This window comes from Bipolaris zeicola (genome assembly GCF_000523435.1).
Source record: "Bipolaris zeicola 26-R-13 unplaced genomic scaffold scaffold_334, whole genome shotgun sequence".
Lineage (NCBI taxonomy): Eukaryota > Fungi > Ascomycota > Dothideomycetes > Pleosporales > Pleosporaceae > Bipolaris > Bipolaris zeicola.
The window spans coordinates 383-20,605 of NW_006912383.1; the positions used below are offsets into that span (position 1 = coordinate 383).

The 20,223-nt window shown below is 49.6% G+C and overlaps 13 protein-coding genes across 13 annotated transcripts; 8 read left to right on the forward strand and 5 right to left on the reverse strand.

Moving 5' to 3' along the window:
• Window positions 1–412: 412 nt before the first annotated feature.
• On the forward strand, window positions 413–2,487 carry COCCADRAFT_110663 (uncharacterized protein; the record flags this gene model as incomplete). Its single annotated transcript, XM_007719654.1, has 4 exons — window positions 413–550; window positions 804–1,090; window positions 1,156–2,000; window positions 2,057–2,487. 4 exons carry the CDS (start codon window positions 413–415, stop codon window positions 2,485–2,487), a joined length of 1,701 nt encoding a protein of 566 aa, XP_007717844.1.
• Window positions 2,488–2,698: 211 nt separating this feature from the next.
• Window positions 2,699–2,881, reverse strand: COCCADRAFT_110671 (uncharacterized protein; the record flags this gene model as incomplete). The annotated part of the gene is made up of 1 exon (XM_007719655.1): window positions 2,699–2,881. One exon carries the CDS (start codon window positions 2,879–2,881, stop codon window positions 2,699–2,701), a length of 183 nt encoding a protein of 60 aa, XP_007717845.1.
• Window positions 2,882–3,226: 345 nt separating this feature from the next.
• COCCADRAFT_30770 (uncharacterized protein) lies at window positions 3,227–4,057 on the reverse strand (the record flags this gene model as incomplete). Its single annotated transcript, XM_007719656.1, has 1 exon — window positions 3,227–4,057. One exon carries the CDS (start codon window positions 4,055–4,057, stop codon window positions 3,227–3,229), a length of 831 nt encoding a protein of 276 aa, XP_007717846.1.
• Window positions 4,058–5,457: 1,400 nt separating this feature from the next.
• Window positions 5,458–6,780, reverse strand: COCCADRAFT_41530 (uncharacterized protein; the record flags this gene model as incomplete). The annotated part of the gene is made up of 2 exons (XM_007719657.1): window positions 5,458–6,323; window positions 6,594–6,780. The coding sequence occupies 2 exons, from the start codon at window positions 6,778–6,780 to the stop codon at window positions 5,458–5,460; spliced, it is 1,053 nt and encodes a 350-aa protein (XP_007717847.1).
• Window positions 6,781–7,372: 592 nt separating this feature from the next.
• On the forward strand, window positions 7,373–7,613 carry COCCADRAFT_9666 (uncharacterized protein; the record flags this gene model as incomplete). The annotated part of the gene is made up of 2 exons (XM_007719658.1): window positions 7,373–7,531; window positions 7,578–7,613. 2 exons carry the CDS (start codon window positions 7,373–7,375, stop codon window positions 7,611–7,613), a joined length of 195 nt encoding a protein of 64 aa, XP_007717848.1.
• A 506-nt stretch (window positions 7,614–8,119) lies between these two features.
• On the forward strand, window positions 8,120–10,528 carry COCCADRAFT_110654 (uncharacterized protein; the record flags this gene model as incomplete). The annotated part of the gene is made up of 5 exons (XM_007719659.1): window positions 8,120–8,852; window positions 9,066–9,322; window positions 9,367–9,428; window positions 9,501–9,628; window positions 9,684–10,528. 5 exons carry the CDS (start codon window positions 8,120–8,122, stop codon window positions 10,526–10,528), a joined length of 2,025 nt encoding a protein of 674 aa, XP_007717849.1.
• A 57-nt stretch (window positions 10,529–10,585) lies between these two features.
• COCCADRAFT_110662 (uncharacterized protein) lies at window positions 10,586–11,239 on the reverse strand (the record flags this gene model as incomplete). Its single annotated transcript, XM_007719660.1, has 1 exon — window positions 10,586–11,239. The coding sequence occupies one exon, from the start codon at window positions 11,237–11,239 to the stop codon at window positions 10,586–10,588; it is 654 nt and encodes a 217-aa protein (XP_007717850.1).
• A 2,039-nt stretch (window positions 11,240–13,278) lies between these two features.
• On the forward strand, window positions 13,279–14,360 carry COCCADRAFT_110659 (uncharacterized protein; the record flags this gene model as incomplete). Its single annotated transcript, XM_007719661.1, has 4 exons — window positions 13,279–13,389; window positions 13,440–13,516; window positions 13,540–13,790; window positions 13,894–14,360. The coding sequence occupies 4 exons, from the start codon at window positions 13,279–13,281 to the stop codon at window positions 14,358–14,360; spliced, it is 906 nt and encodes a 301-aa protein (XP_007717851.1).
• Window positions 14,361–15,201: 841 nt separating this feature from the next.
• Window positions 15,202–15,459, forward strand: COCCADRAFT_110667 (uncharacterized protein; the record flags this gene model as incomplete). The annotated part of the gene is made up of 1 exon (XM_007719662.1): window positions 15,202–15,459. A coding segment is annotated over one exon (258 nt), but the record flags the coding sequence as incomplete, so codon positions are not given.
• A 103-nt stretch (window positions 15,460–15,562) lies between these two features.
• COCCADRAFT_46651 (uncharacterized protein) lies at window positions 15,563–16,071 on the forward strand (the record flags this gene model as incomplete). Its single annotated transcript, XM_007719663.1, has 2 exons — window positions 15,563–15,739; window positions 15,787–16,071. Coding segments are annotated over 2 exons (462 nt in total), but the record flags the coding sequence as incomplete, so codon positions are not given.
• Window positions 16,072–16,251: 180 nt separating this feature from the next.
• On the forward strand, window positions 16,252–16,431 carry COCCADRAFT_110656 (uncharacterized protein; the record flags this gene model as incomplete). The annotated part of the gene is made up of 1 exon (XM_007719664.1): window positions 16,252–16,431. A coding segment is annotated over one exon (180 nt), but the record flags the coding sequence as incomplete, so codon positions are not given.
• Window positions 16,432–16,489: 58 nt separating this feature from the next.
• COCCADRAFT_41534 (uncharacterized protein) lies at window positions 16,490–17,134 on the forward strand (the record flags this gene model as incomplete). Its single annotated transcript, XM_007719665.1, has 1 exon — window positions 16,490–17,134. One exon carries the CDS (start codon window positions 16,490–16,492, stop codon window positions 17,132–17,134), a length of 645 nt encoding a protein of 214 aa, XP_007717855.1.
• Window positions 17,135–18,316: 1,182 nt separating this feature from the next.
• COCCADRAFT_9671 (uncharacterized protein) lies at window positions 18,317–19,758 on the reverse strand (the record flags this gene model as incomplete). Its single annotated transcript, XM_007719666.1, has 2 exons — window positions 18,317–19,469; window positions 19,532–19,758. 2 exons carry the CDS (start codon window positions 19,756–19,758, stop codon window positions 18,317–18,319), a joined length of 1,380 nt encoding a protein of 459 aa, XP_007717856.1.
• Between the last annotated feature and the right edge of the window lie 465 nt (window positions 19,759–20,223).

The window sequence follows — 20,223 nt, forward strand, 5'->3', positions numbered from 1 at the left end:
TATCCAAAATACGCCCTGACAGCACGTGAGCTGATCACTCGTCCCCTCATTGGCTAGGAAACCCTCTCCGCAACATGTTTTTCGTCGGCGATTTGAACCGAGGAATCGCTTCAAGTCGCAAGTCTTATTTGCACAAGAGCACAAGAGGCGGGTTTTTGGGGCCAGCCTGACGATTGTGGGTGTGTATGTGCTCTCCCTGCCCTCGTAACGTGGCGAGAACGACTCCGATGCCACAAACAACCAGAGCCGCCCCGTTGACTTCAGAGAGCTTGCGGCGTTGCCATCAGCACTTCCATTGGCGCGAGCTTGTCGCTCATCGCCGAGAACTCCACAGGCTCCACCACTAACACCACCATCAACCTGGGAGCCTTTGCCAGCTGCCAACTTCAACCACAACCACATCGCCCGCGCCATGGACCTCTCAGATCGATGGCAGAATATTGCTCCTGCCTCAGACGAGCCCGGACAGCGACGCGCCCCGCCAGACCGTCGGAAGCGGAGGCAGGCCGTTGCTGTGGCTTGTGTGCACTGCCGCAACGGGAAGGCCAAGGTACGTAGGACCGTGTTACACCCAGCCAGTGTCATGAGTCTTCGGTGACCTGGAGGTACTTTGCCTTGACTTTCACCGGCAGCTGATGCCTGCCACCAATGCAAAGTACTAAAGGCCCTCCTGTCAGCCACATGTGCCACTGTAGTTCCTTCACTACTCTTCTATGGGTAATCACTGGCTGTGATACTACCTGTAGGTGGCCGACTGCTGCCTTTGACCCTCTCCCGAAGGCTGCTAATTCAGTAATCTGCAGTGCGACGGCACGAGGCCACGATGTAACCGCTGCAAGGATAACGATCTCATATGCCAATACGATGTCGCCGAGGGCGTCTCCAGAGCTGAACGCATGAAGATTATGAAGAGGGACAGCATGACCGGCGAGCTCGAAGATCTCAAACGCATCATCAACTTCCTCCGCTCAGGCACAGACGACCAAGCCACGGCCATTTTAGCAAGACTTCGACTTGGTGACACACCCGAAGATGTTGCAAAGTCCCTCTCCTTGGTACCCTCTCCAGCAGCATCCACCCAACCCCCCAGGTACGCATCACTATATTACAGCTTCCTCTATAGCTGCAAAAAGCACAATGGTAACCGGAGTTCAGCTTACTGGGCCAGGAGTCCACCGATACCTCTGGAAGTGCAATGAGCCATGACTCCGTTTTCGATCCAAGCAAACCTACTCCCAAGTTTGGCCAAGGTTCCAGCACATCTTTGGCATCGCCTCCAGGTCAAACTACTGCTTGGTCACCTTCTGCAAATCTTCCATATTCTGCATTTGCGCCCCCGGGGAGAGGAAAGCAGTCGAGTATCAGCGAAGAGCAGTTCTTCTTGTGCCCTTTGTTTGACCGAGACGACTTTCTGCTACCCAAGGCCGAAGGCGAGGGCGAAAGTGATGACGCTGGCGATGATGAAATTGAGGAGAGAAACATTGACCCACGACTCACTCAGCAGGCTTCAACTTTTGACCTACGTCCCATCCCCTCGTCCTCGTCAAAAAGGTCTTCCCAAAGCCAAAGACTGTCTCCGCACAGACACAACAGAGTTCGCTCAATTTATTCCACTCACCTCGTTGGCCGACAACCGATTGTGAACACTATCCGCATCCACCCCAATCTCGATATTCGCAGCTTCTTCGACAACACACCTTTTCCCACTAGCGCCGAGTCGAGCCAGTACTCAAAATCTCAGGACACGCATACTCGCAATCTTTTCCTGCCAACATGGGCTATGCTTCCAATCAATACAGTCCCTGATCCTGGTTCGCTCAAGCGTACCGTACCGAGTGTACTGCACGAGGCAACAAACTTGATAGACAACGGACATCCGGTCGAAGAAATTATTGAGAAGCACCCGAATATTGCTGCTCTGTTTGACGAAGAAGTATACAAAAAATCGGGCATTCTTTCCAAATGGGCAGTTGGTATGGTGCATGGAATGTTTCTGAAAGGTAACTATTCACACCCTTTTGCAAACTCTCGAAATCCTTTTTGCTCACTAGAATAGGCAACACATTTACATGCTTCGGGTTCATGTACCTTTTTTGGTCATTGATGCGCTGGATGATTTCCCCTTCCCCCGAGACGTACAATGCCATGCCGGAATGGCTCCGTCCGACCCCGAATCAGCTTTTTATGCCACACATCAACATCGTCGATTTTGTCGTCTGGCCTGCCTTCCGCGAACTCGCTGTTCAAATGCCTGCAATGCAGGAACGCATGGAGTGGCTCATGGATATGAGCCTCAACATTCAGTGTGATTGGTCCTTTGCCACCCCAGAGGCACTGCATAAAAATGAAGAGACTGGCCGAGTGGACTTGTGCGACACAGCAAGGGATGTTATCCGGAATCTGACAAACTGGAGCGTTGGGCCGAGTTTCAGGGGATACATTAGCAACGCAGATTCCTATGTACGAATCAGGACTGAGGGATATTGAACCAGGCAATCTGTTCAAGTAGTCTCGAAGACGCCAAAGTACATAGGATATGTTTTCATATGGCGCGGTATACAGGGAAAAATTCAAAATTTAGAAACCAGAAAAGCATTCAAGATATATCAAGGGCTCAACGGCCATGTAGGGACAATGCATAGAAAGAAGGAAAAGACGGGAAAAAAGGAGGAAAATACCAAATAGCCAGAAACAAGGATCAGATACGAGAACACTGCATGTAGAAAATCGGGCCGAAGCATAGCGCACTACATATATACGGCAGAAATTCTGCAAGACGACATGCATGCGAAGACATGTTACGTCGAACGATGTAGCGAAAATCGTCTGCCAAAAATAACAAACTATACTCTCCTCTCTCGATTTTTGGGGTAAAAGTCATATCTTGCTTATTTCTGTGAAACCTACAATCTCTCTTGCCCCATCGAACGAATAAGCGAAAAACAAAAGGAAGGGTATATCATGTGAGAAAATAACAAAGGCTGATTTATTCCTAGTCCAAGAATTTACCCCCATGACTACATATACCGTTGCTGCTAGTCTCGCTCGTTGTCCGGCAGATGGCAAACAGCAAATATTACCCATTGTCCACATAGCGTAATAGCACCGAACCAAGTAGACAAGACTGCGGGATCAAAGCATTATTTTCCATCTTCCCTTTCCCCAGAGTTCGAAAACATGTCACAACCACGATACGGCACGCAACCAGCCTTTCAACCCAACACCCTCAACCAACCCAATCCACAACCCCCGTCCTATGATACTCCTTCCTCTTCTCCGCATCCACCAACACATCCCTCGCAGCATTGAGTCGCTGCATTGCCGCATTCGCTTTCACCCTTTCTTCCTCTGACGACGCCTTGTCGGGGTGCAGTGTACGCGCCATTCGGCGGTAGGATTTTTTGATTGTGAAGGGGGTGGCGCGCCAGGAGGTGAGGCCGAGGAGGGTGTAGAGGAGGGTGTTGGGTGGTGGTGGGGGGAGGCGGGATTGTGGGGAGGCGGGAGGAGGGTGGGATGGCGTGAAAGGACGGGAAGGACGGGAGTTGACGGGGTGGGCTGAAGAGAGCTGAGGGGATGGAGGGGAGACGGTAGGTGGTGTTGTGGGAGGAGTAGCGGGTACGGTGAATGGAGCGTAGTTTTCGAGGTTCTCCCAGTAGGGGTCCAAAGGGGAGAGCGAGAAGGGGGTTGAAGAGTGGCGGGGGGATGGTGCGGGCGTGGAGTTTGTGGAGTAGGTTCGCTCGCTCAGGGGAGTACGCGGTGTATTTGTTCTTGATCTCTTGGGGGTGGATATGGCTGACGAGACGTCGCTTGTTGTATCATCGTCGGTGAAGATGGTGAAGTTGGGTTTACGCTTTTTGCTATGGGAATTTTTGACAACATGGGCCGCGGGGACAGGGAGGCGGATCTTCAGCGATGGTCGGGCGGCGCGGGTTTGCGAACGGGTTTTTGGGCGAACATAAGGCGCGGTGTCGTTTGGGGTATCGAGTTCCCCTTCTTCGATGGCTGGGAGTGGTGTCGCTGCCATAAGAGCTAGGAGGTCGTCGATAATGCGCGCCATTATGAATTGATACACTGTAGAGCTAAGTATAAATCCCAACTCACCCAATTGGTATGGAGAAGAGGGACAGGATAAAACTAAATCAAGGCGCCAATAAAACAAGGATATACTAACCAGAAGGCATATAGATCAGATAACCGACAAGACTTGTACGCTTTCAAACAGCAGATCCAACAACGAGGGAGATGGTCAAAAGGAAAGAGTATCCTCCCCTCTCTATATAAAACCAAGCAAGACTAAAAACTACGCGAGTGAAGTCGAAGTCGCGTTTGCAATCCCAGCCCAAGCGCAGCCAAACTCGAGGTGACGGTCACTTTTTGTATTATTTCCAGGTACGTCAGACGCCACAAAAGATCCAAGCTTTTCTCCCGTAAGTGAAGCTGAGCTGAGCCCGAACAAAGACAACCAACGCGGTGGGGAGGCTATGAATACCAAAAACGCGACAACGCGTTGTAGCGCGCAATTTACTTTGCGCGCGTAGATTTGCGCTTGGCGCATAGTGGAAGGGGTTTATGACGTGTTGTTTGGGGGGTATGCTGGGTTATGGGGTGGGTGGAGGGATGAAGGTGGTGGGAGCCTGGGGGTGGTGGGGGACATGCGATTGCGCTTTACTTGCTCAAAAGCGCGATAGTGATGATTGGGATTCTGTGAAATGGGTCGAGCGTTGAGGTGGGTTTGCATGAGTGAAATGGTGGACTTGGTTTCGCGTTGAGGTAGCATGGCGCGCGGTGGTGCTTGAGTGAGTGAACTCAATGTACATACACGCCCAGCCGCGCACTCAGGCGCGCCTGCATCCGTGGATGAACTAAATACTGAGTGAGGGTTGAGAGAATCCGGTCTGATTGCAGATAGGTGAGGATTCTGAGGTTGGTGTGTTCAGTGGTAAATCATGGAAGATGGGAGGGAAGGAAGCCATATCATGTGACCCACGCGCACCCAGTGGACGAAATCCCCAGAATTCCAAAATAGCCAGCATCTTGTCGCTACAATCACCACTTAATCATGAGTTTAGAGTATATGAGCCCTGAGAGATGCGGAGAAGATAGTTTCTCTGAAAAAATTATTATAGTGACATCATGGTAGTGTTATGAAGGTCTACAGTTATCAACTTTCTGGCGCGTTGTCGATTTTAACAGTAGGATGGTGGCCTGTCACGCTACTAATCCGTTGGTAACCCGGTTATTTATGCCAGACCGGACGGAATGTCCAAGTATCCCTAAAATTGATTACCACAAAGCCTATTGATCTTATGTCACGACTCTCTACTGTTAGGTTTCTGTTTTAGATGACATTATGATGCGAGGGGGTCGAACGCTCAGTGAACATGAAGCTGCACTCGATCAAGTGGCTTCTAGTTATTTTTGTTGAAAATGTTGCATTCGACCTAGTCATGAGCGATGTTACAAGCGTCGAACCCTTCCACGGCCGCCGAAGTGAGAGGATACTAAGCGGCCTACCTCGTGGCGTCGTTGTACCGGCTTACCCTTCCCATACCTACTATTACCAGCCAAGATAACATTCTTTATCACATCTGGTGATTCATGGTCGTCGAATATGACTCCTCCATAGCTCACCAAGAGAGCTTTGACCACTGTCCTAGAGCCGTCTTTATGCAAGCGGTTTTGAGTGGTTGATAGCGCCTTCATCAACTCGATATGCCCCCGGAATCCTTGTTGTCTGGTATCAAGCAACTGTACATCGACAAGGATACAGACCTCAGGTAATCGAGATATTGATATGCTAGAGCACAAGAGATGAATGTAATCTGTGAGGGTTGAAGCATCTTGAAATTTTCCGTGAATTTGAGCTGCCTGCTTTTCTGATATTCCTGAGGTCTTTTCCTGGTTCAAGTATACGGTCAATGCTTGCACTGTCAGGTAACTTAATACACATTCCGGAGAGAACCCATTCGCGCGTTCACAGGCGTTCGGTTTCAACGCCCATAGGAGCGGGACCCTCGCATCCTCCATGAGCTTGATGAAATCTAAGCAGAAATTCTTGATCTGCGACCGGTTTTGATAAGAGCCTTTAACAAAACGCAGAGTGTTCTCAGATTTGGAGCACCACGTTTGGAACTTCGGTTGAAGCCAGAAGGGATTTGCTTTCGTCACTGCTTGCTCTCGATGTCCCCACTTTAAGTCTTGCCATGACTTCGGCACGGCCAGCATCATACGAGATTCCAATGATTTTAGGAATTCATTCGCCTGGGTTCGGGATAAGGACATGTTCGAATCCACACAATCGCTGTTTTGAATATTTCGGCTATCTTAGGCATAAATTAGTCCATTTTCCCGCACTTATCTATACGTCTCGGAACATACTCAAGGCCAATTTCAGTGAATTGTTGAGAGAACCATCATTTTTGAATGCTTCTAAGCCTTAAAACTTAGTATTAGTGATGTGTACAAGCTGACGATTGCTTTTTGGCTGCACAGGCGGTGTGAGGTAACATGAAAGGTTGCAACATGAGGAAGTTGTTCGAACCAAGGTTGCTGTACCGCTCTTAGAACGAAGTTTCGGTAAAATATGAACTCACCGATAAACACATTCATGCTGCTGCTTGCTCCACTGAAGTTATACTGTTCAGCTTGGCCGACAGCGTTAAACTGAGCAGCATTTCCATTGACAGCGAACTGATCGCCAACGCCATGATGGGATGCTGCACCATGGCCGACATCAGGATATTCTCTAGCTTTTGTTGTTGTATTGTATTGCACTGACATAGTCGTCAAAACTCGAACTTGCAGCTGGTAGGCCAGTGGAACAAGCCTCATATACCACATGAGTTGTACCCTATGCCGATGCAGGCTAAGACATTTTGCCTTGCTGTTTAATGGACCAGTTTGGCGGCACGCTCTAACCGATGCGCAGGAATGGGGTTCTTCATTACATGATGTACTGGATCTCGCCTACCGCTCTTGGCCAATTATGGGACGATTTTCGGCTCACAGGCTGTAGGTGTCAATGCGGGGTTTCAGCCTCCTGCACGCTGATCGAATCAACGTTGCTCCTGTAATCAGTATCCTTGCATCTGTGTGCATCTGCGTGCATCCAAGACTCGATTTTGGCCCCCAGTGAGATTTGCTTTAGGCATTGCTGTTCGCTTCATATTGAAATATGGTAAGATACACGCCGGTAAAGCGATCCAATATCCAATCAATCTCATAGGTTTACGTACAAGTAAACACTAGAATGGCCACCTGAGTATCATACTTTGAACACTTTCTGGGAGGCTCTGAGCTAGGACACTTCATCTCTACCTAAGGTGGTGCATCGGATCTTACGTGTACAACTGTGGGAGAAGTGAGGCGGCCCATGCAAGAGCGGACTGGAAAGCAACTCATCTTGAGTGATTCCGCAGACAACTGGATTCTCCCGAACAAGACTATATTTGACGATCACACCCAGGGAAGTGACTTCCAGGACCAACAACTCTCTGCTCTCGAGCCAAGTACGAGAGTGGCTCCTCTCAAGGTAAGTCCAAAAGACAGGCATTTTCTGTATACTAATAGTGTTAAAGTCCAAAAAAAGCGGCGCTTCTACAATACCGTTATAGATTACCCGAAGGGCAGCGATTCTCAACAAGATTTTGGCTTTGTTACCAAAACGTATGCTTCCGATGCCCGTCGGAGAAGTCGGGAAAGACCGTACAAATACTCCGCACAACCCATTGTAAAAGACCACCAACTTCGGTATCGTCGTGAAAGACCTATTCATGCCGAGAATCCAGAGTGGGATCCAGTGTGGAGTATGGAATCAACCCAATATCATGATACCCGGAGCCTTTACCGTCGGGAACTAAAAAGACATCAAGAAATAATTCAAATCGCACGACATGAAAACAAAGCATAATTATTGTCTAACCGCTCGAACGGCGTTATGTCGGCCTCTTCACAGAAGGAGTCCGATTTGAAGGTCGAGATGGCCTCAAATGCATCGGATGATTCAGAACCCCGGGTAACTGACGTTGACACAACACCCGAATCACAAGCCTGTGATGCTTCTTGGACCGCGGAGGCTTTGATGCGGCGAGTAGAAGAACTCAGCGCCCAGGTCAGTCGAATGAAACGGCGAGCGAAAGACAGAGGAAAAGATGAGCATAGCCAAAACCCTCGTGCCAAAATTATACCCAGGTGGCAGACTCTTTATCGCATCAACAATGGGATCCATCTTCGAGAACCGTCCTGGATAGACGCCCAATATGGGTATTTCGAACTCAAAGGTGACACGCCAATCTCAAACTTGAACGCCTATCTCAAGCGCCACGACGATATTGTCTTCGTCCCTTTCAAGGATTATGACAACGGTACAAAACTTTCGGCGGCTACTGAGTTGGCCGAAGACGATTTTTTACCACAGCCACAACCTTCAACAGAAGCGGTGATACTGACCTCGGCGCAAATGGTTTCTGTTATGAAAAAATTCTTGAATGCCATTTCGGGTTTCAAGGAGTCGTTTCCTGATTTTGATCCAACTAAAGAAATCCATGAGCCATATCTATTCTGGTTTTTCTATCGAACTAATATGGAAGAGGCACTGAGATCACTGTCTGCAGAGGAAAGAACGATGATCAAGCTCTTCCGTGACTGGATCGAAGGCTCATACGGGGAAGAGTGGGACTATATTGATTCCGAGTTTGAGAAGGGTATGGTATGTCCAATATCAGTGAAATATCTGATTCGTCCTGGTGATGTACTGGTCTCGCGCAAAGACGAAAATATCGACGCATATATCATAAAAACTTGGCCAAAATTTCTCGAACCAAGGTCACCCCAAGACAAAAATATTGACGCACGTATAGCAGGACATTGGCCAAACTCTTTCAAGCCAAATTCACGCAAAGACGGAAATATTGATGTATATACGTCAAAAGTTCGACCTCTCCCTCTCGAATCGAAGACACACAAAGACAGGTTACAAGGCCGGGCAAAACTTCCAGCTTCTGGGATCCAACCGAATAACCAAGATACCACAAAATCGGAGGTTCTTGGACAAAATGTTGCTAGAGAAGATTATCTGTGGAATATAGAAGCATGGTCTTGGTCATTTGATGGTGAATTCAGAAGGGCAACAGCGGTTCTCGATCTCAAAATCACTGCTCCGACGGACAGATCTAGAGTTCCCATCACCTCTTTGGAGGTTTTCCCCCTAAAATACGACGAAACAGGTTTAGAAGCTCGACTCAAGAAAAGGGGCGAGATATTTTGGAAATGTCGAAAAAGATATTTAGTTTCGTGTGTTGATAGTTATGAAGAGGATATGAGTGTGGTAAGTTTCACTTTTTGGTGCGTGGACATTTATTCATTGAGACACAGGATGGTGACAGATACATGGTCGATGTGGCTACTTACTCTCAATATAGACGGAAAAAGTACGAGAAAAGTCAATTTGAGGGTCTACAGAACCCCGAAAACGATTCAAAAGACATGGCTTTGACATCGAGTTTTCGCGCTACAAAACGGGGTGATATGCTCGAGTCGACACTCAAACTAGACAAATTTCCAGATACCTCGGAGCTTCTCGTGTTTCCGAGATCGGTCGTGTCGTATGATCTCAGGCGTAAGCGTTGGAGTGAGTTGGTCTTTTCCCGATATTTAGTAGATCCGGAAGCTAATACCGAGTTAAGTTGATCTCCAAGTGGACCACATTCGAGACGTAACTTGGAATACACAAGCTTTTGAAAGTTTAGCAATTGACGATGATGCCAAAGAGCTGCTTGAAGCTGTAGTCACGAACCAAATCGTATCATCCAAAGGCACGGATATCATCGCCGACAAAGGCAATGGTCTTATCATCTTGTTACACGGCGGTCCAGGCACAGGAAAGACCTTTACTGCAGAGAGTGTGGCAGACTTTGCAAAGAAGCCTCTTTACCGTGTTACATGCGGTGATATTGGAACAAACCCAGAGCAAGTCGAGACTTACCTTGAGTCCGTACTTCATCTGGGTCTTATATGGGACTGCGTGGTCCTGTTGGATGAAGCAGATGTTTTCTTAGAAGAGCGAGGACAATACGACCTAGCACGGAATGCCTTGGTATCGGTGTTCCTACGCGTTCTTGAGTACTATCAGGGCATTCTGGTACTCACCTCCAACCGAGTGGGCACTTTTGACGAAGCTTTCAAATCACGAATCCAGTTGACTCTGCATTATGACAAGCTCAGCATTGCGCAGCGTCGCAAAATATGGCGGAATTTCATCCAGCGGCTCAAGAATCTGGGTGGTAACAATGTCGATTTTGATGACATAAACGATCATATCGATGACTTGGTCACGCGAGAGATGAATGGGCGACAGATTCGCAATGTCATTACGACTGCACGTCAGTTGGCACAATATCGCGGCAAGAACCTCTGCTTTTCGCACTTGGAACACGTCATGAAGATTGCTGACAAGTTTGATACATACATAAAGAATGTCAAAGAGGGGTTAACGGAAGACCAGCTTGCAAGAGATGCAGGCTTGAGGTGACCGACATTGGACCATTTCTCCAGTCTCTATGCAATGAAAATCATGCAAACTATAAGCTTACTCCTTTCCAAAATTCATGGTCTCTGCTCTGTATTGTCTCGCGTTGTCTTTGGCGTTGAATTGTTCTGCTTCTCCGTCTGCTGAATAAATATCGCCTTGGCCCATATGAACGTTGCGGCTCGCAGCTGACGCCCCCTCAATTAACTCATCTGGAACCGACGGCTCCACTGCCAAAACCGCTTCTAGTGCTTTGGCAAGTTTGATGGTTTGCTCTCGCGTGGCAGCCCTCATTGTCTGACCGTTTGCAATGTCCTGCACAGCCCCTAACAGATCTTTCATCAACACTTCAACTTTGTGCTCTTTCCCCAAGGTTCGAAGTGCAGCAACATATCGCGCGTATCTTGATGCACCTTCCAACGGAATACATTTTTCAAAGATCACCTTCAATTGCTCCGCTTTGGTCTTGGCTCGTTCACTAGTGCTCTTTATTGCTTCATATGTAGCCTTATCGAGCGGGTCTTTTTCAAGTTGCGCCTCTATGATGTTCAAGGTATCTTGAATGAGAGGGAGACGCTGGGCGACTTCACGAAAGGCGGCGGGCAAATCTTCTGAATTTTCGGCTGCATCATAGACCTTTTTCGCGGCTTCAATAAATGTGACGCCGGCTGAGATGATGCCGATTATGGCGGATGCTTCGCCCACACCGGTCATTGCGTTGAGCGGGAAATGGGATAGTTGGAGTTCCGGGAATGACAAGCCCTCAATTCCTTTCCGTTGATGCGTTCTAAATATGTCTATTAGTCTTGTTGATTATAAAATTCTTATCATGTTTCATGTAATTGGCGCATCACTTACTTAGCTATGTCTTCAATTCTGCAAAGGACTGACACGAGTTTCTGTCAAGATACGCCCTAACTGGATGGGCCACATACTTATACCAGCTCCATTCTAATCAAGCCTTGGACTCGCTAAAGCACAGAAAAACTATAGCCCACCTCTTCCCTCGGCTGCATGCGCTGTTTCAGCCCCTAAAACCATGCACACTGTTGTTGATGTAGCTGCAGTCGAGGGCTGCGCCCCATTTGCCCCGCTACGTATATGCAGCTGTCACTGGCTCGCAAAGATCATCCCTGCTTGCGACCTCAAACCGGTAAGAATTGAGGCATTGCCTCTTTTGCCTTACGAAATGCGCGTGCGACAATGCATATTGGGTGACCTAGGTCCTCATACAATGTCTATCATTCAACTCGCGCAAAAGGAACTAGACAGCTACAGGGTAAAGGAGCGCGGAGGCTTAGCAACATTAACTTATCTCATCCAATTCGCTGCTATACAGATCTTAAGCCTATGTACAACTACTAAGGGACTTTATTTAAGTTAGATGTAGCAAATATAATACATATAAGGGAGACGACTCGAGGTGCAGTGAAAAACCACAAGGAGCGATATGTAATGGAGTGTATTGAATACAGGGCTTTTCTCTAAAGTAGCGAGACACAGTATATCTTAGTTTAGAATTGGTGTAGTAGTCAATTAAGCGGATATTAAAAAGCTTCTTCACTGCTAAGGCTTAAAATCTCCTTTCTACAAATTAGAGTATCAAGAGAAGCATACCACAAAACTTCCACCATCTTCAAAATTCAGAAGTCGCTTTTTTATTTTGAGGGGGAAATTTTAGCACTCTTGACTTTCCAGATTCCTTGATATCGTAGTAAAAAATATGTTGGTATCCCAAAGAAGCCCCACTGCGCTCTCTCCGCCCAACGAGCTATGTCAGGCAATATCAGGTAGCAAGGTAGCATCCGATAGACAGATAAGCTTCTAGCCTATGTAGCTATCTATGCATCTCAGATTGTAGGAATGGTAAGGCATGTAAGACGATTGGTGACTAGGACACACAAGAGATAAACACCGAGATCGTAGACGAAGATCAGGAAGCAGAGGCCCTAGCCCGTTAAAACTAGACCGTGGTAGTTTTTAACCGAGAGTTTTTACTGTAGCTAGTGAGGATAGATCGTGATCCACATACGCTGTCTTCTCAAAACCTGTGCTACCCAAATCAGTACGTTGGTGTATACGGATAGAATGTCTTCTGGGTGTACTCGAGACGGCGACGTGCTTTTGGATATGCCAACGTGGCAGAGCTCTCAATTCTGGACTCTTCTACTGAACTGTAGCCCTATTTCTGCATTTAAATTCTTTATCATGCACGATCAATCAGCTGATTCAAAATTATATTAGAAAGAATCGTATCAACGTCACGGCAGACATATTGGACACAACGAAGTCATTGCCGCCACTTTCACTTGTAAGATTATGATGTACTTGAATCAATTGACCATATAGACTTTTGGTCATGTGAATGCGTGACTGACGTATTCGTTCCTCGCAAATACATATGAGAGAAGGAGCGGTTTGCTGTCGTGGAGACGAAACGATGTCATCGGCCCGAGCTCCCAACAACAGTCGTCTATGAGCTGCTTCGCCGTACCACGTCTGCCATGACATCTACTTGTACACTACCTGACGCGGCGGTGAACCCACTTGGACAGTAGCTTGATTCTTGTTCACTAACAAACGACACTACGCAAGGGTGCAGGCCGCAAAGCGACAAGGAAGCGCCGGAATGAATGCGGGGAAAAGCGATGCTGAGCCGAGGAGACTAAATACATAAGTACGCGTCTACAAATCACACAAGCAAACCTCTCACGATAGTTGCAACACTCCATCTGAATAACGCGCCACTCGACATGTCTGCTGAAGAGAAAGGCACAAGCCACGCCAAGCTGGGACCTGCACCAACACGCCTCCGGCAGATTGCACTAGCTGCAAAGGATCTCGACAACGCCAGGCAGCTGCTTGTACGACAACGACAGTAAAAGTACCCGTTGGAAGCTGATGGTGATTTCAGACATATGTCCTGGGCATAGGCTTTGCATTCGAGGATGATGCCGTGGAGCAGTGGGGATTGAAGAATTTCATGGGCACGTAGCCCCTGCGCGTTTCCCGAGGCTCGTAATTGACGCGACTGCAGTTCCGCTAGGCGGCGACTTTATCGAGGTTGTCTCGCCGGTCAAGGAGCGTACGACGGTTGGCAGGCTGCTCGACAAGCGCGGGGATGGAGGGTTCATGATTGTCATGCAGACCGGGGATGCAAAGAAGCGGCGCGAGTACATCACTGCGAACAAGTTGGCTAGCGTCATTGTCGAGCACGAGTACAGAGATGCGGTATGCATCCAGTATCATCCAAAGGGGATCAAAGGTACGTTCGTCCCATGGCCAGTTCGGCTATATGCGCGGGCGCAGGCGCAGTCAGCGAGGAGGCGCAGGCGTCGTGGTGGTGGCTGATGAGGGGTTACAACTAGGCGGCTTGATGCCTGAACTCGACTCGCACACACCTGGGCCAGCGAATCCAAACCCCATAGGAACCCGCTTCTCCCCATGGCATGCCTGTGGACCAGCCAGTGAGAGTTACATGCGCGGCATGGAACAGACGGGCCACTTGGCACTAGAGGGCTGTGTACTGCGGCTCGAGCCTGGTGACGTCGACCGTGAGGGCGCGGCGCAACAGTGGGAAGAAATATTTGGCGTGTCACGAAGTGGCGACACGGTGGCTTTTACCAACGCCCGCCTGGCTTTCATCTCGGGCCAGGACGGGCTTCCAGAAGGACTCGTATCCATCACTGTGGGCGTCAAGGGCAAGGATAACCATAACGCGATACTCGAAAGAGCTCAGACGGCAGGCATCTGGAGCGAGGGCTGCGCTGAAATGTGCGGAATCAAGTGGTACTTCACCCTAACAGGCCATAGCGACGACCGGGGGAAGCTGTAACCGCCCGTAACTGTGCATTTGACGCATCGGCTACATGCAACCTTCTGGATAGAGTACACTACCACGTCGTACCGCCCACGCACCTCATCCCTCTCTCTGCCAAACAACCACGGCTATCTCTCCCAGCGCGGATGCAGCCGAAGTGCCCCGCCAACCCATGCTTCCCCGATATCACAATTCAGTGCTGTCCCACCAAGTCTCTGACCCCCCCTCCTTTCCTTCCTCTTCCAATCTCGACTCCTCTCCCTCTCTCGCTTATCTATCCAACAGGCCGGCTCTGACTGCATGCGCTCTAACGCCCAAGCGAGTCTAACGCCCGCGGATCAGTATGACACCATTCAATTTTTTTGTACACACCGTAGTCATTATCCGTTACAACTGAAGGTTTCAGTACTTGGTCCTCCGCCCTCGGCCTGGCTTGGCCAGCTTGATGGCGCTGCTGCTTCCGGTCACGTCAAGCCGCTTGGTTTACGACAGTCGGAAGGATCCAGCATATGGGCCCGGTGCCTACCACCTGCTTTCTGGCACTGCTCTCGATGTCGTGTTTCAACATACCAGATCAGCCGGAGCCAAAGACACAGTCGTGCCTGGCATGCTGCCTTGAGGGCCGCCTTGCATGCATAGCGTCGTTTACGCATCAACACCACGCCATTTCAACAAGGTCTAGTGCCCCGCACACTTATCAGCACACCTAGTTGCAGGCCTCTCCCGCCCATGGCCGGAGCAGCTGCTTCGACACTAGAGGGAGCAGGGCCACGTCGTTTCCACACTCCTCCCGCCCCTCCTTACCCACCCATCTCCCCTCCCCCGCCGTCGGCGCTGCATTTCGCGTAGATCTCCCCCGGCGCCGCTTGCAGGATCCAATTTCCGTGATCCATCGTGGTTGTTGATTCTCCATGTTTACCGCACGCACACTTGCACAGTTGCCGGCCTCTATGTCGTCACATCTACTTCTCCACCTGCACACCTTTGCGTGCCCTGGCGTGCCCCTGTGTCACACGCTTCTAGTATTTATACTCTACTAGCCCACGCCCTCTATTTTCGCCGTGCCCTGGCTGATTTTTCTTACCCGCTATTCCATGCTCATGAAGATGCTTAAATGATAGGGACCCCCCTCATCTGCTTGGTGTCCAACTCCCTCCTCATCGCCTAGACTTCCTCCATATCATCAATACCAATAGACATCATTGCTATCCTACATCATGTCCAGGCACGCACGCACCATATACGATCAGCGATACGATAGTGCAACTGTTCTCCCGCTTCCCCCAGAAGAGGGTGCGCTCTATCCATCGGCCGTTCATGATTCCCATGTCTATGGAGAACCTATCAGTCCTACTACCGGATATCCGGCATCGGAATCATCCTACGTCACTGAAGTAAGTTAAGATAGAAGCATGATTATCATCACACTCACCAAAGCTAGGTCGATGAGTACGCGCCTTCATACCTCCACTGCATCCCGACGTCCACCCGCGAACATGCCCACCAGCACTACCACGCCGATATAGTAGCCCCACCGATTCGCCCGTCTTTCCCCCCTCCAGCAAACTCATCTTCGACTCCTTCTCCAAGCTCTGTTCCGCCAATCATATCCATATCCACCGTCATTGATGGGAATACTTTGGGTTGCAGTCAATGCGGCGTTGAGTTTACAGGACGGTACAGGCGTGGAAACCTTGCACGCCATGCAAGACACAAACACTCCAAAGCAGCCAGAGTTCCGCTCACATGTTCAGCTCATGGATGCTCCAGAACCTTTGCGCGCCAAGATGCTCGTGTCAAACATGAACGTAAGCATCATCCTGAGTTGCACTGCAACCCTAGTGGTAATGGCTCATGCCGCCGGACTGTGTCTCGTCTGGACAAGAAGGGGGATGTGTTTTCGGCACCGCTACCGCGATTCACACAGCTTATCGATATAGATGAGGTACCTCGTTCCACCCGAGATGCCTTGTGCCGGATATATACACAACTGGACCATGAGACGTACGCCCGGCTTCGCGATATGTTCCTGACCTTATTGACGAGAATGGTTCAGTACCTCAGGCATGTAAAGTATGTGATCTAATAACATGCGCGCTATTTGTATACTAACAGTCTCCAGGTCTGATGCATATCATGTGTACATGAGAGTTCTAGAAGAAATCAACGTTATTGTTCGCGCTATCGAGTCTGGCTCGATCGATCCGACTGACCAAGGAATGACCGACGCTGTGCCATACTGTCACCCTTCTGGATCTACCGGAACTACTGGTCGTTCCAGGGGTGAAGGTTCTGCATCAAATGCTCGGGGTACTGACATGTCCAAGCCAAACCCAAACTACCGGGATAAAGGAAAGATGACACCTAGTCGTCGAGAGCAAAATACTTTCAAGGTTGCCAAAAGCAACCGGACCAAGGATCCACTGTCTAGAAAGGTTGACTGTCCCGATCACAAGCACCATGCTATGTATCCCAACCTCGGGCCATCACCTTGCCGTGGATGCGGTGAGACTGTCATGGCTCAAGTTCGGCACCATCTCAACCGGGTAACTCATCGCGGCCGCCCAGGGGCTTGGCAGTGTTCCAACTGCAAGAAGGATTTCGACGACCAATATCTCTACAATGCACACATCAACCCGAAGAGATGTAGATTCAATCCTCAGTGTCGAGATATTGTTAGAGAATGGGCACGACTATATATGCTACGCTATCCTGGAGTTACCCGAATTCCCAGCCCCTGTAAGTTTACCGTTTTCCATGATGAATTCGTTGTGCTGATGGCTTCTTGATAGATTGTGATGAGGATGACTGGTTGCCTCACAGAATATGGGAAGAATGTCAAGCCTTGTTACGCGATACATCGACTTCTTTTTTAGATCAGCAAGCACGCACAGAGAGGGAGGCAGACCACAGCACTTTACCTCCCACAGATTCTATTCCTGATGAATCGCATCGTGCCGCCTCGCAGTTTGTGATCGACATGTTGAATCTGCTCAATACACTGATCTCCAATCATCCCGATGGCGTTCTTGCCACCGGCGCCACGCTAGGTTTCACCAACAATCTCCAACCCAGCGGAAACCCACCATTGTATCACGGCGCGAGCTATCCCCTCAGTCAAATTTTTCACGATACTGCGCAACGTTTTGGGACCTTGGCTGAGAGAGCCTTGTATGGTGAGCTGGGGCGTATACAAACCATCGCCAACGAAGCTGCGACAGTGGTGGACATGGCAAATGACCACCCTCCGCATGAACCGCCCCAAGACCACAGTACACCAGTACCAGAGAGCTTTGTTTCCACCCCTATTCAACCTCGTGAATACATTTTCGGCTCCAGTAACACTACTATGCCGCATGATTGGCTTGGACAGCACCAGTCGACACAACATGAGCCGACAAGACCTCCTAGCATCAACTATTGTGCTCCTCTTCTGAGTAGACAATCAAGTCGTGCCGACTTAGGCACCTCCTCGTCTCATACGCCTTTCCCGTCACAAGCAAATTCATCTTCGGCATATGACCCGATAGAAGGCTCGCTTCTCACTCCCCTTACTTCGCCGCACCACTACCGTCGACTGTCCGAAAGCACTGAAATTTCAGACTTGGACAGCACGCAAACGATGTTGCCAGAGCACATGGCATTGCCCGAAGAGTGCCCGGCGTTGGATGATCCAAATTATACGAATACGCAATGGCCTCAAACCATCGATCCTCGGTTTTTGGAGCCAGCAGAAGACCATCCAGAAGATATTTTAGAAGACCTCAATAGAGATCTTTATGAAGATCCATCATGACTGTAGATGATTTTGTTGTTTTCTAGCGGGAGTAATGTTTGGTTCGTTTCTCCCTTTTTGTAACTCATTTTAGATTTAGATATCTTGGATTCAATTTTTGAAAAATACAATTTTTTGATCCCGAAATCTTTTCAGAATGTATGCGCCGCTATAATCCTATGCGTACGGGTCCACTTCACAACCGACTCTGAATCTTCTCCAGCGTATCACCAAGCGCGTATTCCGAAGCCGCAGCTTTGCTCCTCACCTTGTCGCCTTCCTCCTTGGTCACATAACGAGCCTCCACCGCCGGGTTATACGCAAACTGACTGACACGCTTGACGTCGCCATCACTCAACTTGACATTCTTGCCACCATCAGCACGCTTGTACACATTGATGACGACAGCCCCACCCAACCCCAGGTTATGCTGCAATGCTACATCTGCGCCCTCAGCAAGCCTGTTGTTAGCCCAGCCACGCAGCTGCCATGTCAGTTCTGCGCATTGCGCGAGACCCGTTGCACCAAGCGGATGTCCCTTGCTGATGAGGCCGCCCGAAGGATTGATAATGGGACCTTTACCGCCATACGTAATATCGCCATTACGCACCATCAGATGCGCTTTCCCCTGCTCACTGAACCCCAGTCCCTCGAGCAGAATAAGCTCATTGGCCGAGAAGCAATCGTGGAGTTCGGCGACTTTGACGTCCTTGGGATTTACACCAGCTTCCTTCAACGCGGCTTGCGCTGCGCGCTTCGTCATGTCGTAGCCGACGAGGTCCATGGAGGACTTGGAGTAGAGCTGCGGCGTGTCCGTCATGAGTGACTGGCCTGCAATGAGAATAGCCTGGCTCTTGAGATGCGGACGGGCGTCTAGAAACTTCTGGCTCACGAGTACGGCGGCGCCTGCGCCGTCGCTGGTGGGACTGCATTGCAGTTTTGTCAGTGGAAAGTGGATCATGGGCGACTTTTCGATCTGCTCGAGCGTGTAGACGTCTCTGAATTGGGCGTAGGGGTTCCGCGAGCTGTGCTCGTGGCTGATGCGTGCTATTTCTGCAAAGTCGCGGGCTTCGGCGCCGTACTTTTCCATGTACTCTTTGCCGGCGTTGGCGAAGTACTGCGCGTTGGGCGGGGAGTTGCTGATGCCGCGGGTGTCGGCCATCATGCGCATCGACAGGCCCATGGGCGAGGGTCGATCACTGAAGACGGACTTGATGGAGCCTGGTTGCATTTGCTCGAATCCAATCACAAGAGCGCAGTCGATGGCTCCGTTTTTGATCATGGTGCGAGCAAGATGCAGGCCGGTTGAGCCTGTGGCGCATGCATTGTTTGTGTTGTAGATTGGGATGCTACTTGCGAGTCAGTATACTCGAACCATGCTAGTAAAAGTGGAATGCTCGTAGTATCTGACCCGGTCATACCGAATTGGTAGAAGATTCTCTGACCACTCGTCGTGTCGCCATAGCAGTAGCAAGCGACTCCAGTTTCGACATCGTCGTAGTTGATTTGCGCATCCAGCATAGCCTTGACGCCAGCTTCGTAGCCCATTTCCGGGTAAGCTCGGGTCTGTCGGGGCTTGATGAACTTGGTGAGGCCCACGCCCAGCACGTAGGCCGGTACTTTATTCTTGGGTGCCATCTTGAAGCTATTCTAGGAGACTGATGATGCTTTTTTCAAGAGTGTGTGATGATGAAGATGGATAACTATGCTAGGTGTAAAGCTTGCGCGTACTAGAATAGTTGACCTATAAGCTGGCTACCATGAGCCGAGGATGTACTAGGCCACCCCCTCATGCACCTACTACCCTACCCCGCATATCCTTACCCGCCCTCGTCTTATTAGTCGACCTACTCGACGTCTGTCGGTCGCCATGCCATCGGAATACCGGTGCAGCCTCATTGACAATTGACAGACGTAATGTGCCTGTCTGCCATGTGGCGATGCCTGCCCAGGCGCCCTAGCAGGCGTTTAGTTAGACCCACATGCCCCAGAAAAAGGACATTACCTAGTACAGTACTAACTCAAAAGTCTGTTCGCACTAGCGTCTGGGCGCACCAACACTACTTTTTTGCCCAATTTCAACACCGTGCAACTCCACCAAAT